This window comes from Falco punctatus, assembly GCF_963210335.1.
Source record: "Falco punctatus genome assembly, chromosome: 14".
NCBI lineage: Eukaryota > Metazoa > Chordata > Aves > Falconiformes > Falconidae > Falco > Falco punctatus.
This window is the reverse complement of record NC_137594.1, coordinates 18,578,983-18,596,119: the sequence shown is the minus strand read 5'-3', so window position 1 is coordinate 18,596,119 and position 17,137 is coordinate 18,578,983. Positions and strand designations below refer to the sequence as shown.

The window sequence follows — 17,137 nt, the reverse complement described above, 5'->3', positions numbered from 1 at the left end:
CTTTTAATTAAGATTCTGTTGTGTCCTTTTTCTCCAAGTAATTTTTGCTCTATCGTGGCAGACTGACAGAGCAAGTTCAGTTACACTTAATGACACTAGTGGTGTAAATGTGTGATTACATAATTAGAACGTGCAGTTATGCTGTGAAAGTCCTTGTGGAACTGAAGAAACCCCAGAAGATACTGTATACATACATGAGATAATCAACGTAACTCAGTGACCTCCATTTTAGTTTTTACAGACAATACAAAAGGGATTGGTTCAGAGGTTTTCTTAAAAAAGCTGTTCAAACAACAATTCTCTCTACAAACCATTATAAGTAGCTTCTACCTTCCCCCTCCCATAGTTGCTAATAATGGTTTAAATGTTTGTCGTGCTGACAGGGACAGAAAAGTCTGAACGACTATGGTGAAAGCAGAGAGGGAGTTATATGGATGTTCTGGTGAACAAGGACTTCTCCTTCCACATTGTAATTACTGGCTCTTCATAACTGATGCTGTTACCCTGTTACTTGCTCTGAATTCAATTATTTGGTCTAAAAGTTCAAATGTACATAACCTGTTTTCTCAGTATGATTCAATTCTATACAAAGAAGGAACATCACACAAATACATCTACAGTAGTAACAAAAACCACTTTGAACTGTGAAGTTTCGTCCTGGCTTACACAGAAAGTCTGAAGCTATTTTACCCCCGACATAAGCCTTGCAGCGGGTCCACCAGGACTCCATTGTTTTTCTCTGACAATGGTCTTCAGGTTCTACTTCCTCAAAGTGGTGTTTACCATATGAGGTTGAATTTCTTTTTCTCTCTGTTGCGTACCCCCACCTAACATTTTCCACCACACAGACAGAGAACCTGCTTTCTTCCTACTTGACAGGTCAACAGCACCTGCAAAGATCACTCTATCACCCTTTCTCACAAGAAACTCCAGCTCTCAAGCTTCCACTCTCCTGTACCCTCAGGGTAAAGAAATGGTTCGCTGAGATGCAGCTGACATTGATGGCTGCCCCTTGGCTGTCCCCTCACCTGTATCCATCTTGTGTTTACTGCCTGCCTTAGTCAACTGGGTCATGCACGAAACAGTGAACACACAAGTTCTGCGAACCTTCCATGGAACGTAAACTATAAATACACAATGTATGAAGTTCAGAAACATCAGTTGTCTCTGTTCAGCTCATTTTCAGACTGACATAGTTGATGTCAATACACATGATGCCAATATATGATGTCATAGTTTGTTTTATTCTATGTGTAGGGGGCTAAAAAGTAACTGAAACTGTGAACGTTGACAGGTTGCAGCAGGTAAATGTGCGTGTGTGAGACTATAGGAAACTGAACCTTTGAATTAAATACATTAGAGAGTCTTCTTTGCAGCATTACCTGCTGAAATGCCATCCCAACTCACAAGATTCAAACCAGATAATATTCGGTGTTAAGCATTTCTTTAGCAAACCTTTGATGGGTTCTCAAATTTATGACCTTTCGACAAATGGAACTTATGAGGATCACTATGAGATTGTTTTGTGTTTCTTCATCTTTTTTTTTTTTTTTAAATCATTCAATCCTTGATAAAGATGCAGCCATTGCAAAGCACAACAGCAGCTATCTTCAAACTACTGTTCTAAGATTGTTAAGCAGTAGAGGAAGTACTGAGGATATAAGGAAATCTGTGAATCAGTGAAAGATGTTGGTATGCAAGAGCGAAGACATACCAGCTGGTCTCCTGCTTCAGCTGGTTACCAGAGGGCCAGGAAGAAATTAGTCTCAGACATCAGTTGAAAGAACACCTGGACATTAACCTGGGGCACCAATTCCCTTATGAACAAGGTAATCTTTGTTTCCTCACCCATACATCTAGAAACAAAGTAATGACTATTAAAAAAAAATATAAAAACCTTGCTCCCAAGTCTCCTTAAATCACTTAACTTCAATAAAGAAAAAAAACACCAACAAACCCCCAAACCTATTTATGAGAAGGGTAGGGGAAAACACAACAGACTTTGCTCTAACTTTGAGATACAAGTGAAATAAAATGCAGCACCATCTCTTACCTACTTGCACAAAGGCACACAAACATAGGGCTGTGTGGACAAACTAATTTGGAAGTCTGCATCTAATTTGTGTCTAGCAAAGACAATAATAAGTACTTGATGCTTTCCTCAAGCATTTGGCTTGCTGGATGAAAATGTAGCACCAGGTAATGGAGTTCACTGTTTGGATAGACAGGACTTCTACACTGAAGATGATACTGGTCTCCAAAAACCCCACTATGCTGTATTTTGGCTGAAGACGATACTGGTTTTCAACATAAAAACTATTCTGTATTTTGACTAGTGGCTTGTACTTTCTCTTATCTGGAGATCTTGCCTTAGGATACAGAACGAAGGCACAGTTTGTGTTTGCATACAAAGATCATCCCCAAAATACGAGTATTGCACAATTTCCATAGACATTTACAAAATCTCACATATGGCTAAGTCAAAACTATTAGTGGTGTGTGAATCATATTATATTTGGCAGCACTGACATTTAGACTGCCAAATACCACCCAATTCAAAATACAGGACTAAACCTCTGTTTTAATACTCCAGCAAACTCTGCCCTTCAGAAATCTTCAAAAGAAAATGCTAAGAATTAAATTAAACCATTACTTTTGTCCCTATAAACAGGGCTTTTTGAAAAAAGCTCAATATATTTTTCAGAAGAATGATATTCTTCCTTCTTACAAGGTATCTGATTGCTTTGAAATCCAAAACCAAGAAAATGTTATATTGATTCATAAAAATTTTATATTTGTCTTTTGGTTTCTGTTATCCTGTGGTGGGGGAAAAGAACAGAATGATTCCTACTGCCACACTGATATACATAAAGAAAAATCTATTTGTGACGCAAATTGGAAACAGAGCTGATAAAAATAATTGATTTTAAAGATTAAATTCAATCCTTAAATTATTTTTATTTAACTGTCAGTACATTTTAGAAGAAAATCCAACTTCCACTACAAATTTGGCACAACCTGCTTGCCATTTTATTTTTTTCTTTAGTATTCTTGGTGGGGGGGATGTTCTCAGTATTTTCATCCTTCTCGATGGGAGCCAGCAGCATCCCGCCATAGCATTTGATGATGGACATTCTGTCTGCTTACTTTTTATCAACAAATTATTGCAGTAAAAATTTACATCGCTGATGACAGGTACCCTGTTACTAGAGAATTAGGAAACCTAGATAATGTGTACGCAGAAGGAATGGGGAAGGGAAGGAAGGGAGAAGCAGACGGACCCCCCCCCCCCCCCCCCCCCCCCCCGCAAGCTGAAGAAGCTAGAAAAGCTTACTCAGAGACATGAATTGTCAGCTAGAAACCAGCTTGATACTTACTCATCATGTCAGATAGTGGTGCTTCTCATGGGCTACACGGCTTCTGGCATGAAATGTGGGTTACTAATGTTGTAAAAATCTTAGAACGATATTTCTCCAGCAGCAGATCCAAAATCCAGAAATAGTTTTACATGATCACTTACATTTTCAAATAACTGATGTTTTTTCTACCACTCATGTCTGCAATAAAGTGCCCAGCATATTCTGTGTTTCTACAATAAGATACTCTTTTCTCCCAGTTAGTGTTGATACTAAAGCTTCCCTTTGGCTATCACCGTGCAGTGATGGATAACACTAGATCGGAGTTTCCTACCTATATTTGGATATATTCTTATATTATTACTACCTCATACAAGTACATGCTAATTATGGAAACACCTATTTTGCAAAGATTCCAAAGGGAGCCAAAGTAGTCTTAGCATGCTCTTTTATGCCAATTTTCTATTATGTTTTGCATTAGTTTTAACCATCGTCCTTCAGGTGACATGGACCAGAACAGAAATACTCTTTTCTCTCACAACAAATTTTCTTACTCTAGTAATGCAATACAAATGCTACTCCAGCCAGAGAACGGAGTCTTCCATTTTTGGGTCAGCCTTCATTTGCATGTTATAAACACACTAAAGATGTATATTTTATCTCTCAATCAGTTCATATCAGTACATGAAAGACACTTCCTAGAAATTCTTTGCTACAGCTTCTGATTCATGATGTATCTTATGGAAGACAGATTTTAGGTTGTCTGTCCTTTGATATCCTGCAGAAGCTAATAAATAACCAACAAAAATATGATTAAAGACATTGCTTGAACTCTCAGCCAAAATGAATACTAGCTAGCTGAAAATCTTTCTGATCCAAATCTTTTTCTTAGAAACAGAATTCTAACTTAGGTTTTAAAAAGCCTGATGAAGGGTTGATCTAAGTTTTGACAAGCCATTTTCATATTCAAAATAGATCTTGAAATAAGAGGGAAAAGGTTATGAAACTTGAAATTATAGAGGAATGAGATAGAGCTTAACAAACTAGAAAAAATATTTATCTGTACTTGCAATTCTCTAAAAAAAATATCCTTTGGAATCTTATTCAACTAATACTTGATGTATTCTTGTGAACACTGCTTTAGGCAACTTCGTTTAGGCAACTATAAGATGATTGCCAACAACAGATAGTAGATTAAAAATATTCTGACTTATGCCTGACTTCCAGAATCAAAAGGTGAGGAAAAACTAAAATTAAATCTTCAAACCAAGTATTTCCTGTAATTCAATTCTTTGTAAGTCCATCTGTTTATCTAAACCTCTATTCTAAACTTCCCAAACATATTCAGCGAATTAGGAAGTGGGCTTATATTATGTTTATTTTGAGAATATACACAGGGCTTCTTCCTTGTCTAAACTTGCCTTTAAAAGTATAGGAAAAAATAGAAAAGATCTGGTTAAAGAATATAATTTATCAAAACATATATGACCTCTAGTCTTTTTAAAGAAGTATTTATTTTCATATAGGCAAACCTGAGATGCTTTTATAGATCAGTTGTTGCTATCTGTAAACGCCCAAGATCTGACACATGAACCTTATATTTTGCATTGGAAGAATAGTTTTAGCTCAGAGGAACAACATCAACTAAGTAAACAGAAATTGAACCAGCAAAGGAAGGGATTCTTTGTAAGAGGCTGAGTAGTACTAATCACAATTTTCAGTAGTTTTCACAAAAAAATATTGCCGATTGACTAGTAACTATTAAAAAGGTTGTGTTACAACTCAGTACAATAAATACAACACTTGATAGACTCATATTTTTGTCAATCCTATCTTATTTAGCCAATTCATTACATTTTAGGACTTGGGAAATACTCACCAATTATTTAAATATTTAGTAAAAATGCCAAGTGTGATTTAGGTCTACATTTGGAAAATTGAAAATTACAACATGCTCTTTTTTTAACAGCTTTTTTTAAAAAAAATAATAACAAAGTTAGTGCATTGGATAGATTAAAAAAAATATATTTAAATTTTGTTTTTCACATCCAGCAAGCATTTAAAACTTGTAGCTCAAGCCCTCTTATATATCAAGTTATTTAAAGGTTAGAATAGGAAAATAAGCTTTCCTGCATTTTCAACTCTCAATTGGTTTCTCAGCTTTGAATGAATTAGTCACTGAACTGAACCATAATGGAGGAAAAACTCTCTCTGCAGGCTGCTACTGCTGCCAAGAGCCAGCTTAGCAGTTCAGCAGACTTGCTCCAGGTGTTTAACTCTTTCAGCCATTTGACTTCAAAACTTCAGCTGTAAAGGAGTGTGCCGCCTGATTATTGTTTGAATACAAATGGGTTTCATCCATATCGATCTTAAGCTGCCTGTACGTTAACATTGACTGGCATGTTTATTTTTAGGTACTTATTTCAAACTGGAATGATTCAAATACAAACCTAGTTTTTTACATATTTCCTTACAACAATTTCTTTTTTTTTTTTTTTTACCTACTCTAACTTCTATATAGCACATTTAAACTTGCCTTTCTATTTTTTAAGAACAGCACGGACATTTACCTGGCTATATAAATTCTTTGCCAATCGCTTTTCCACAGGGTCTGAGGAGAACAGACCAAACTCTGCTCATTGTAGCTTTCTGTGCCGGTCCTGCTCGGCACTTTCAACAGGTAGATCTCACAGCAAATTTTACAACTGGGGCAAAGAAGTTGCTTCAACTTCAAGATTTAAGGGAAGATCAGAAGCAAATTTTACTTCCTAAAAGCATCCGAGGGAATTTTAAACACATGAACCCAAGCAGATCGACAAAATGCCTCCTTCCTCAAAGCCACGCAGATGCAGCGTGTTAGTAACGTGTCCATAAGCACATCAACCCCATATGCAGTTACTTAGCGCACCAGTAAGATGACTTTCTCCGTTCATGGTAATGAGCGTTAGCAGTTTAGAAATCTTGGTGATAAAAAGCAGATGCCCAGAAAAGCTTAATTTCATTTGGAAGAGAGATGTATCTCTAATACATGACCTAACACAGGGACTGGCTCTGTTTTAACACGAGCTGACACAGATTGACTTGCAGTCAGTCTTCTGTGGTAGCACACCAGGAAGACCTCTCAATTTAGAGAGCATCCCCTGCGGTACAGTTGTTTACACAAGACTTCAGATGGTAACAGCTGAGTGATAAAGTTTACACATAATCAGTAGGAACGAGTCATCTTTCAACCCTTGTTTATTCTGATAGAAAATCAAACTGCTAAAAGTTCACAAGCAGGGATAATGCAGTGTTCCCAAGAATTCCATTTTACCAGCGTTACTGCATTCTAAGTAGCCTTTTCATCTGACTTGAAGCAACTATATTCTCAAAAAACCCCCCAGTTTTCAAACCCAGTGTGGCATCCAACAAAACACAAGGATTAAATTAATCCTTTTGTAGAAAACCTCTCAGTGTGCCAGACTGTTAGTAAGCCCTAAAATATACAGACCTGGTTTGGGTTTTTTTTTTGACAAAAAGGACCTAAGCATAATTATTTACTACATAATTGAAATTCTGTTCCCCCCTGCGCCCCCCCCCCCCCCCCGCCCCCCCTTCTGTGCAAACATAGTACCTTTTTTCTTTATCGCCTATAGATGGAAGGCAAAATGACTTTACAGACTTGCAAAGAAATTTTGCAAGGGAAATATGAGGATTTAGGTAAGGGGAGTATATACACCTCTATAGTAAACAGTTTATGCCTTTGAAATGTTTTCTTTCATTATGTAATTTACGGGAAAAATCAACAGCATTGAAACACTGTCACAACATTACCTGCTCTAGCAAAAAATAAATAAATAATAATAAAAAAAATATATAAATCTAGCATTCCTGAAAGATGATCCAACATTTGTCAAACGAAGGAACGCAAGCAAGTTTACTATCTCCTGCTGAAAGGAGATTCACAACAGAGTATCTCAATCCAGTCTCGATGCACCAACACATTTCACTAAAAACCTTTTGATTATTGGTGTTGCTCCCAGCACCCCTTAAATGTAATGTGCTAGTGTAGTGCAAACATATCATTTAGCTTGTGAGTAAATGTGATTTTAAATATACTTTACAGATGGAGGCTGGAGACATCTATTCTCCTGTCTGTACAAGCTGCTCCTTGCACTTAACTAACTAATGCTTGCTCACATTTCACGAAAAGACTCATCCAAACTCACTGAGGGAATTCCTGAAAGGACTCCAAAATTTCAGCCAGAGACCCAAACCAGAGCACAAACCACAGGAAAGACTCAGCCTTCTTCAAGACATCAAACAGCCTCCAGTCCATAGTTTAAAAAGCAATTAAAAATTATGGAAAGCACAAATGTCTGTCTGTGCAATCGCAGCAACCACTCTGTGGGTTGCTTCGTCCCAAAACTGTGTAAACTATATTTTGAAGAAGTATTTCCCTCCCTGTGGAAGTCCTTTGTGCATATTTCATCTCACTTATGGTATTTAAAAGGGAAACATCAACAACATTAGGTGTCTCAGTACAGCTGGCTCAGAACTGAATGGCACACACATTGGCAAATACGAGTGCAAGGTAACTTCTACGAAGAAGCAAAAGGATTTCCTAGCAGAGAATACAAACAGTTGAAAGAAGTTGATTAAAAATTATTTTTGTGCTACTTATACTCAACAAATAAGCGGATAGGATTCAGTTTTCTATATGAAAGTATAGGTCCTTTATGAACCATTTTAACATAAGAATTTTAACAATTCAACTTTACACCAAACACTGTATACTGGCAAATATTTAAAACATCATGGCATCCCACCACGTGCAACAGTTGTATGTAGAGTTGAGTGGTGATACAGTAGGCTGAAGATAAAGGTGCTGCTTATGCACAAATTCGCATAGTATTAATTGGAGATCTATTGTATATGAAGAGAGAGCTAAAGGCATGTGTTACTGTGCATGAGTGATGAGCATCGATGATGAGCCCTGTAACTCAAACTAAGCTTTGCTTACCTACTGCCTATTTAGAAGAGGTATATTAAAAAAAAAAAGTTTTTGCACTTTTTTTAGAAGAGGTGTATTAAAAAAAATAAAATATCTCATAGCAACAGAACTAAAACCATAACTCAGTGAATATAACAATATATTTACCGGTTCCAAATAGTAACATTATTTCTTCCTATGCTCCTCTATTCTGTTTTGTTACCTTAAAAAAAAATAATTCTGGGATACCATAATAAATACTTACCCATCACAAACAGAATATATGGAAAGGCTACAAATGCCAACAGAAGTGCCAAGAATGCACGGTATTGATAACAGTTTTTGTTGACAAGTTTGTGAATAGCCACCTTATGAATCCTGCCATGAACAGTTATGAGCTGGTGCTCACTAGTCACATTTAAGAGAAAACAGTGAAACCAAGCATCTAGAATTTTAATTCTAAACCTGAACAGTACCAACATCCATTTCTACATAATTAATTTCTGGCACGCATCTGATTTTCCGTAAGATTATTAGGCCACTTCCTCTGAAATGTGATACATACACCCTCTTCGATCCTAGACAACATTTGTAAGACAATATTTGTAGTTCTGTACCTGAAAAAAGCAAAATCTCTACGAAACTCCTGGGTGAAATCCTGGGTCTGCTGTAGTTAATAGCGATGTTGTCACAGACATCAACGTGGCCCTGAATTTCCTCATATTAGGAAACTTAAATGATACAAAATATGAATAAAAAGGGCGTGTTCCAGTGGAGACTAAAATACAGGGCTACAGTCTGGATCAAATTGCCTGTTTTGAAGATACAAGGCTGAGTAGCAGCTAGGGAGAGTGAAGAAACTACATGGGGAAGGACAGCAACACAAATTCTCAAGCAAAGCCCCTGAATGGATTTGTACACCTTAAATCCCATTATTGTCCATTCTCAAGACAATACTACTAACGGGAGAGCGGAGTATCCATTTTGTTGAATGCAATCCACCATATTTCCACTGCATACTGTCCTTCGAGAATGTCTGAAGCGTTTTAGAATTATAAAAACTACCCCCCCCCCAATTATTGCATCTATAAAAACCTATTTAATGACTATATTAACAAAAAGGAAAAAAATGAAAATGAAAAACAGTGGTCAGCTGTGATGACCAATAATCATACACTCCCTTCAACCACAGCCACTCCTGTGTCTGAAATACAAACTATTTGTCTTTGAGAATTTTTTTTAGCTTGTATGAGCACAGTCAACTGTTTGACTTGTTCTGCAAGTTGCTTTTAATTGCTCTAATGTGAAAAAAACAGTGATAATTAAATTATCATGCAGATCTTCCAACTGTGTTGACAGTTTCAGTAAGAGAAACATCACAGCACAGAGTAGACCACAAACAAATCCTTGGAAATTGGCCATGGTGATACCAGCAGTGAAAGCTGACTAAAAATATTACGTTAATGCAAGATAAAGTGCTATAACAAAATTACAATTATCATTCGTTTCAATGATTATTTTCAGAGCCATACAGAAAGAAGAAGAATATCTAACATACAACTTTTGTAAACTAGTAACCTGGAGGACCGTGTTCAGCTCTGGGGCCCCCAACATAAGAAGGACATGGACCTGTTGGAGCAAGTCCACAGGAGACCACAAAGATGCTCAGAGGGCTGGAGCACCTCTGCTGTGAGGAGAGGCTGGGAGAGCTGGGGCTGTTCAGCTGGAAATGAGAAGGCTCCAGGGAGACCTTGGAGCGCCTTCCAGTACCCAATCAGGCTGAGTAGGAAGCTGGAGAGGGGCTTTTTACAAGAGGATGTGGTGATAGGACGAGGGAGGATGGCTTTAAGCTGAAAGAGGGGAGATTTAGATTAGATATTAGGAAGAAATCCTTCACTGTGAGGGCAGTGAGACACTGGACCAGGTTGCCCAGAGAAGCTGTGGATGCCCCATCCCTGGAAGTGTTCAAGGCTGGGTTGGATGGGGCTTTGAGCAACCTGGTCTAGGGGAAGTGTCCCTTCCCATGGCAAAGGGGTTGGAACTAAATGCTCTTTCAGCTCCCTTTCAACCCAAACCAGTCTATGATTCTATGGTCCTGTCGTACGAAGCCAAAATAAATCCTTTTCTTTAAATTTTATATCGTTGTGTGGATTTGGTATACCATTCTGTGTATATCATCTAGATTAATGCCATTATATTCAGATTTCCTAGAGACGGAACTGAATTCTTCATTGCTGAATACCTCAGATCACACAGCACAACATGACAACCCCTTTGGCTCCTACAGAACTATTCCAGAGAGCAGAAAGATGTTCTGGAAGTTTACAGCATACCTTTTAGCCATTCTGATTTTCACTTGTCTCTTCTGGAGGCGGACCTGGGGTACATGGATCTGCACAGGTGGATTGCTCAGTCTCTCAGAACAGTCTTTTCTGCTCAGGCTCCTTTACCCTTCAGCCCTGTCCGACTTCCCACGGTACGTTTCAGAGCTGTACTAGATGAGTTCTGCGCACAAATCCCAGCATTTACAAAGAGTATCTACACACTAGATTCCCACCACCACTGCTGAACTTTCTTGACTTAAGTCTTCCACATTTCTTTGCCACCTTTCTGAAGCAGGCTAAGCTAATGGAATCCACGTCCCAGCTCCTCATCCTCTATAGACTACGAATCTCTGGATAAATCCACATAACGTTTCCTGAAGGACACAGGCAGTGACTCTGATGTGCTGCTGATTTTAAACGAAGGCTGAATTTTTATGCCTATGGCAACCATACGAGTTTTCGAAAGGAACATTTATTTCAGATCTTATCTTGAAGAATGACCAGAATTTTGACTAACTGACGGGCTGATGCCAACAGCAGCTCGCACCGAGCGTGGGGCCAAGTCCTGGGGGACGGAAAGCCGAGCAGGTGGAATGCAAGGTGACTAACTACCCACTTTGTACTGCCAGCCAGCACATTCCAAAAATAGGGCACTGCATTGGCTAGGGAAGGATCTGGTTACAGCAGCCAGAGGATATTACTAGCACAGTGTATGGCAGCTACTATTTGTCTCTACCAAATAATACTCGGGGCCAAGCGTTTTCAAAGACAGTTGAGACCGCCCCTTGGTTTTGGGCCAGAAGGTTTAACCCCAGAATTCACTGCTACCGTAACATCTGTGGTGTAAATAGAAGGCTAGCAAAACAATGTTTGCAAATGTGCTTACAAATCAAATAAATTATTTCATTTGCAGCTAACCTTTACTGAAAGTGCAGAAGCATGAGGCTACTGATTTTTATTGTAGGTTTCCACACAGCTGTGGAAGCGGTATTTCTGATAGAAAAAACTTCATTAAAACAAAATGAGGCCAGTCCCAATACTTGTACGACCCTTCAGAAGCATAAAGAGCCTCTTCTAGACTAAAATACCCCATCCCCATATATATATATATAACACATAGTATACACACATATATGTACAGAAACACTATCTATATAGTTTAAGACAAGCTTAGCTAATGTGATTTTGATTGCTTTTCCAAATGTTGTTATAGGATGTGACTTTTAGTACAGTTTTATCTGTCGGAATTTAGGCTTGCCAACTTCCCTAGCCTAGCGGAGCGCTGACGTTGCCATTTGCAGGGCACACCTTCCACCCACCTTGATCCTGCTTCTGCTAAGTGCCAGCAGTCGCCTCGCACGGAACAGCACTGCGGCCCTTCTCTTTACATGCTCATGGCTCTTCAAGCTACGCACAGCTCTGCTGTGGAAAAACAGGTTCAAAAGGCACCATGAGTTACCTTTATTCAAGCATTTTCTCACACTTCCTAGCACATACTAACCAATTTCTTTTTTGAGATATACTGGTACGTAATCTAGAAAACATGCTTCTAAATTTGTGTAACCAAGATTGCGCTGCCTCAAGATTTTGTGAGCCTCTCCCCAGACAGATATTGAGATGTAAATGGCGTGGGTATAGCTAGGGGGGTGCTAGCGGGTGTGTCAGCAGAAACCCAGGCAATGGTTTCAAGCCTTTTGGGAAACTGGGCATCCAAAGGAGCACGTGCCCCTGGTACGGCTGACAGCCCCAAGGACGTGAGAGAAGGCACCAGTCATCTCAGCCTCTCCTTTCACTTCTCTGTCCTTCTCCCTGCATTCATAATGATGCCAAACTGACACTTTTTTCTTCCAAGCAGCGTATTCAGTACAATTAAAATCCAAATAGGAGAACTTGAAGTCTTTCTCTAAATGTTTCAAACGTAAGAACCACAACCTCTTCAGGTTTAGCAGCGCAGACTCCACTTCCAGCCGTATTAAATACCGATCTTCAAGTTATTAGAAGCTTAATCTAATAATCACAAAGAAACTATTATCATATTATTAAAGAAACATCTGTCAAATGTGTTTATACTTTTTAAGAAACTATGCGTTAATGAGATGCTATGCTTTGTGTTCAGACAATGCCCAGTAGATTATGTCTGTGCCCTACAAATCCTGCCATTATAAAGTACAAAGCACAGCTTTTACATTTTATCACTCTTATAAAAAATTCAACAAGATTTTCTTTCAAAAATAACACTTTTTTTTTGGATTGGAGTAATAACAAAAAAAAGGACACCTTCTTAGCTGACATCATAGCACCACCTAAATAAAACTGATACTGAGGTTCACGTTAACATGATAAACATTTGAAACACAGAATTTGATTATTTCAGGGGTCTTAAAAGGTTTTTTGAAGAGTGAGACATAAAAAAAAGAAATAAAAATGTAAAATAACCCACTCTTCTGCTATAAATCATCAAGCTGCTTTTCCCAAATCCATTAATAAAAACAGTGATTGTATTTCATGTTGCAGTTATCTACAAAAGACCATTCTTAATTGCTCTTAAGGCATCATGTTTTATTTTAGCCAGGTTCACGTTTTATTATAGAAGACTAATGGGGCATAGACTCCCAGCAGAACTTATTTTAAACCTTGGACCAGTCAACTATAAAAAGGGTATAAAAATAGTTATAGAGGCAAAATAAAAATTAAAAACTATAGCTAAGCTTTCAGATTTACAGGTGTAATAAAATGTGTCATAAACTTTTGCTTTCATTCCAGAGCTTTGTCGTAAGAACATGCAGATTCTTTCTCCATTTCAAAAGTGTACGTTCAAATGTTAAATCTTTCTGTTTCCATTCTTATAGTCTTGCTTGGGTACATGTAATTTCTTAAAATGTATTGCTATTTCCTTAAATATCCTTGCTGATCAGAATGCAAGAGTGATAAGCAGGAGAACCATTACAGGATAATAATAATAATAACTTAATGGCATTTCTTGTTAATGAGGTAATAACAAGAAGCCTTCGGGCTTTCTGCTTCAAAGTTTATTTAACCAAACTACTTTGTTATTATCTTATTAACCAGAACCCTCAAGTTGTCATTGCCCTAACAATAATTCAAAGACCCACTGGATTCATTTATCAAATTAGTTAAGGAATCAAATAATAAGTTAAAGCTAAAAACTTATAAAACCTGATGATATTAGACAGAGATGACCTCATCTGTGTGTAATACTGAGCTAGCGCTGATTCGAGGCGATAGGTGTTGCTATGCTGTTTGCAGCAAGATCTCTCAGGAAAGACTGAAATCCTAATCATTTAACATACACGATTATTTTCTAAATCACTGGAGAAATTAGCACTTGTGTCCTTAAAAATTCTAGCTCATTTATGCCATCTTGCCTACTTGCTTCTGCTTATCAGGTGCAGCTGGGTATTGTTCCATTCTATTTCCAGACTTAATTGTATTGATGCAGCTGAGCTGCAACTCAATTACAAGTTTCTTGATATTGAGGATATGATTTGAGAAAAGAGTTGCCTTAAAAAAAAGTAAATCAATCAAGTTAGACTTTATTGTCACAGCGGAAAGTGATCTGAACAGTCAGAACTGCCCCAGTCTGGTGGAGGCTGGCTTTATATATTTCCTAATTTTCAATCTGTTCTGCAGTTTTTTAGGTCTATAATTAATTCCAAAGATGGTTTATTTTAATGGTAAAGCCACATCTTCAAATGGCTGGCACAATTTACCTGGCAAAGAGCCGCAGAAACAACACTATTGCCTACCATGGCAACAACGAGTAAGGGAAACAGAGAAGGTTATAAGAAGAAAAAAAATGTTTTTCCACAAGGTTAAACGTACCTGAATATTTTGCAACAGCCAGCCTGATAACAAAGAGACAAAAGGGCTTGAGTCAAAGTCTACTGCTGGCAAGGTGCAGTCACCCAACGGGTTTTGCTCAAGTCTAACTAAAACCGTGGTTATAGCCACGGAAGCACCATCTCTTGTTCGCAGAGGGGTTAGTTTTTTAGTACAGCACTACAATCCTCAGTTTTATGTACCATTGTGACAGGTTGCATTCTGCTAAAGGCAACAAATCTTCAGGCTGAAGGAGCTATGAACATTGGTACCACGTGAACTGAGTATAGGTTCTCTAGCTGTTCTGCTCCAGTTCTGGCTGTACTAGAATTAACCAAGGCAAATTATTCATATGGAAATATTCTTATTTCCTAGGTGAACAATAAGATCTCCACAAACTGCTTCATTATGCACGTACGGAAAATGACGTGCGCCAAAATGTATGTGCAATAGATATCTCTATTACCCCAAGATATCAGGAGCTAACAGGTTTATTTCTAATTCCCCGTCATACTCTCCTGCCACAAACACTTTCAAATAGAAGAATCTTGAACTGGCTCAGGTTTGTTACCAGCAGGCATACTTGTAAAGATAAAAAGAATAAGATTCCCACCCCCACCCCCCCCGCACTTATGCCCTATTTTGGTAGTTATTAATGAAGAGAAGGGCTAAGGAAGGAATGGAATGTTTAGCCCAGCACCACAGTCTGATCTTGCTGAAAAAGAAAACAAGAGAAGTCAAGCAAAGTAACTATGTTCCTATTTCTGGGTCTAAATTTCCATGCCAGGTTGCCTTTTAATGTCTGGTTTTCGAAGTTTTCTTACTCTTAATCCTTCTTGCTAAAAATTTGTTTTGTTTTTTCATCCTACAGCTTCTGGCAGCAAGTGGTATGTAAATGTTCAGTAGCCCATCTGAACCCTGTTTCAGAACAAAACAATTTCAGTTTCTAAGTGTCTGAATTACTTCAACTAAATCTAAGGATTTACCTATTGAAGCTTGAGCAGCTCCCTTTCAACTCTGAATGAAGGAAGAATTATGAGACTGGAGTTATTCAATGAGAGCTATCTGTCCTGGCACTTAATCAAAGGGATTAGGATTTGGAAAGAAAAGCCTACAGGTGATCCTCCAGGAAGCATACCAAGCAGTTATCAAAAACATACAAGTTCAAAGCAGCTCAATTTTCATATGTTAAAAGTATTTGGATGAAGCCTCAGGCTTGTTTCTAGGTAAAGAATTGTGTTAAAGCTGTTTGTACTTGCATACTTAGTAGACAAGGGAATGAAATAGCATGTGGTGAAGCAGTACTAGGTCCATCTAACCCTGATGTAACACAATAAATCAATCTTGTTCTCTTAGTGAAACATGATCTGATACTGAGTCCAGGTTTCAATGCTCTTTTCTCACTCTGGCAGTCATAACAGACACGCCGTTTACCTCTTCAGCAAAGAAAGCTGCCATAACATAAAGGGAAAGATGTTGCATGCTACATCCAGTGTTTTAATAATTGTTATGAATCATGTAGCTATGTTCTCCCCCTCCACACAATATTTTGGATTCAGAACATCTTCAGTATCTTTAGTTTGTAAGACTATTTTTAAACTACGAAAGCACTAATAATCAGAGCTCTTGGTCGATTAGAGGTGCCAATAATCAAAGTCAATGTTGAATCATAACTCAACTACAATGATTTTATTTCCCACAAGCATTACATCGTAATGGCATAAAAGGGCAGGTTAGGGACAGCAAACAGCGTGTTCCACTGCATTGCCAAGAGAGCAAGGAACACCTAAGTAGCAGGGCTGGACCAACTGGGGATTCAGGACAAAGTACTTCAGGGTTACAAGCCTGCCCAGCACATCTCCAAGATGGCTTTCCTTGCCAGCCGCCGGCAGCTACACTTCACGTGTAATAAATGGAGATACAGTCATGCAGAAGGAGACAGAAACAGAAAGAATCCACTGTACATAGTATGTTCCCACCTAAAGTCACCATAAATCATGCAGCCAGTCACCACGTAAGCTAACACTGAGTCACTGTGCAAAGTTTACCCACACGATCCGCGAATACCAGGAGAGGCGCAGGAGGCTGAGTCCTACTCCGCAGCAGCAGCAGCTGAGGTGCACTTGGCACCAGCAGTCTGGAAACCCAGACAGTTCCTAAAAGCACTGAGTGCATGGCTTTGGGCCACACAAAAATGCTTAAAACTCAAGAGGTTTTAAATATGTATAAATACATCTCTCTATTTATACATCTGTGTGTGTGTGTGTGTGTGTATATATATATATATTTATACATCTCTCTCTCTAAATCATTATCTGAACTTGAGGGTGAGTACTTCAGAGCCCAGTCCACAGGAAAGGAGAATGCCACTGATTTCCCAAAAGGGAGAAAAAAATATTTCCACACAGAAAGGAGGAGGAGGGGATACGTTCAGCACCCCAGCTTTCAGTCTTTGCCTAAAAATATTTAGAAAAACACCTTTGTTATTCTTTCCGTGTTGTTAATATTACCGTCCTATGTACATATCATATGTATAACCCTGCACAACAGACAACAAATCAACTGAATTCTGTGTGGGGGAAGGAAAAGATTTCTGCATCCATCAACTTCTCTGGCAAAGTAATGAAGAAAATTTGGAATATCTT

General features: G+C 38.3%; 1 protein-coding gene across 6 annotated transcripts in view; it reads right to left on the bottom strand.

Annotated features, from left to right (window-relative positions):
* Positions 1–17,137, bottom strand: part of FTO (FTO alpha-ketoglutarate dependent dioxygenase) — a 260,515-nt gene that overhangs the window by 86,693 nt on the left and 156,685 nt on the right. Inside the window, exons 9-10 of one of the 6 annotated variants that reach the window (XM_080364730.1) lie at positions 11,972–12,074; positions 10,662–10,720 (exon numbers count right to left, since the gene is read on the bottom strand). The exons of 4 other annotated variants lie outside the window; for them this stretch is intronic. In XM_080364730.1, the coding sequence (XP_080220856.1) occupies positions 10,662–10,720; positions 11,972–12,074 (162 nt within the window). The remainder of the gene's footprint in view (positions 1–10,661; positions 10,721–11,971; positions 12,075–17,137) is intronic. One more of the 6 variants, XM_080364731.1, reaches the window with a different exon arrangement.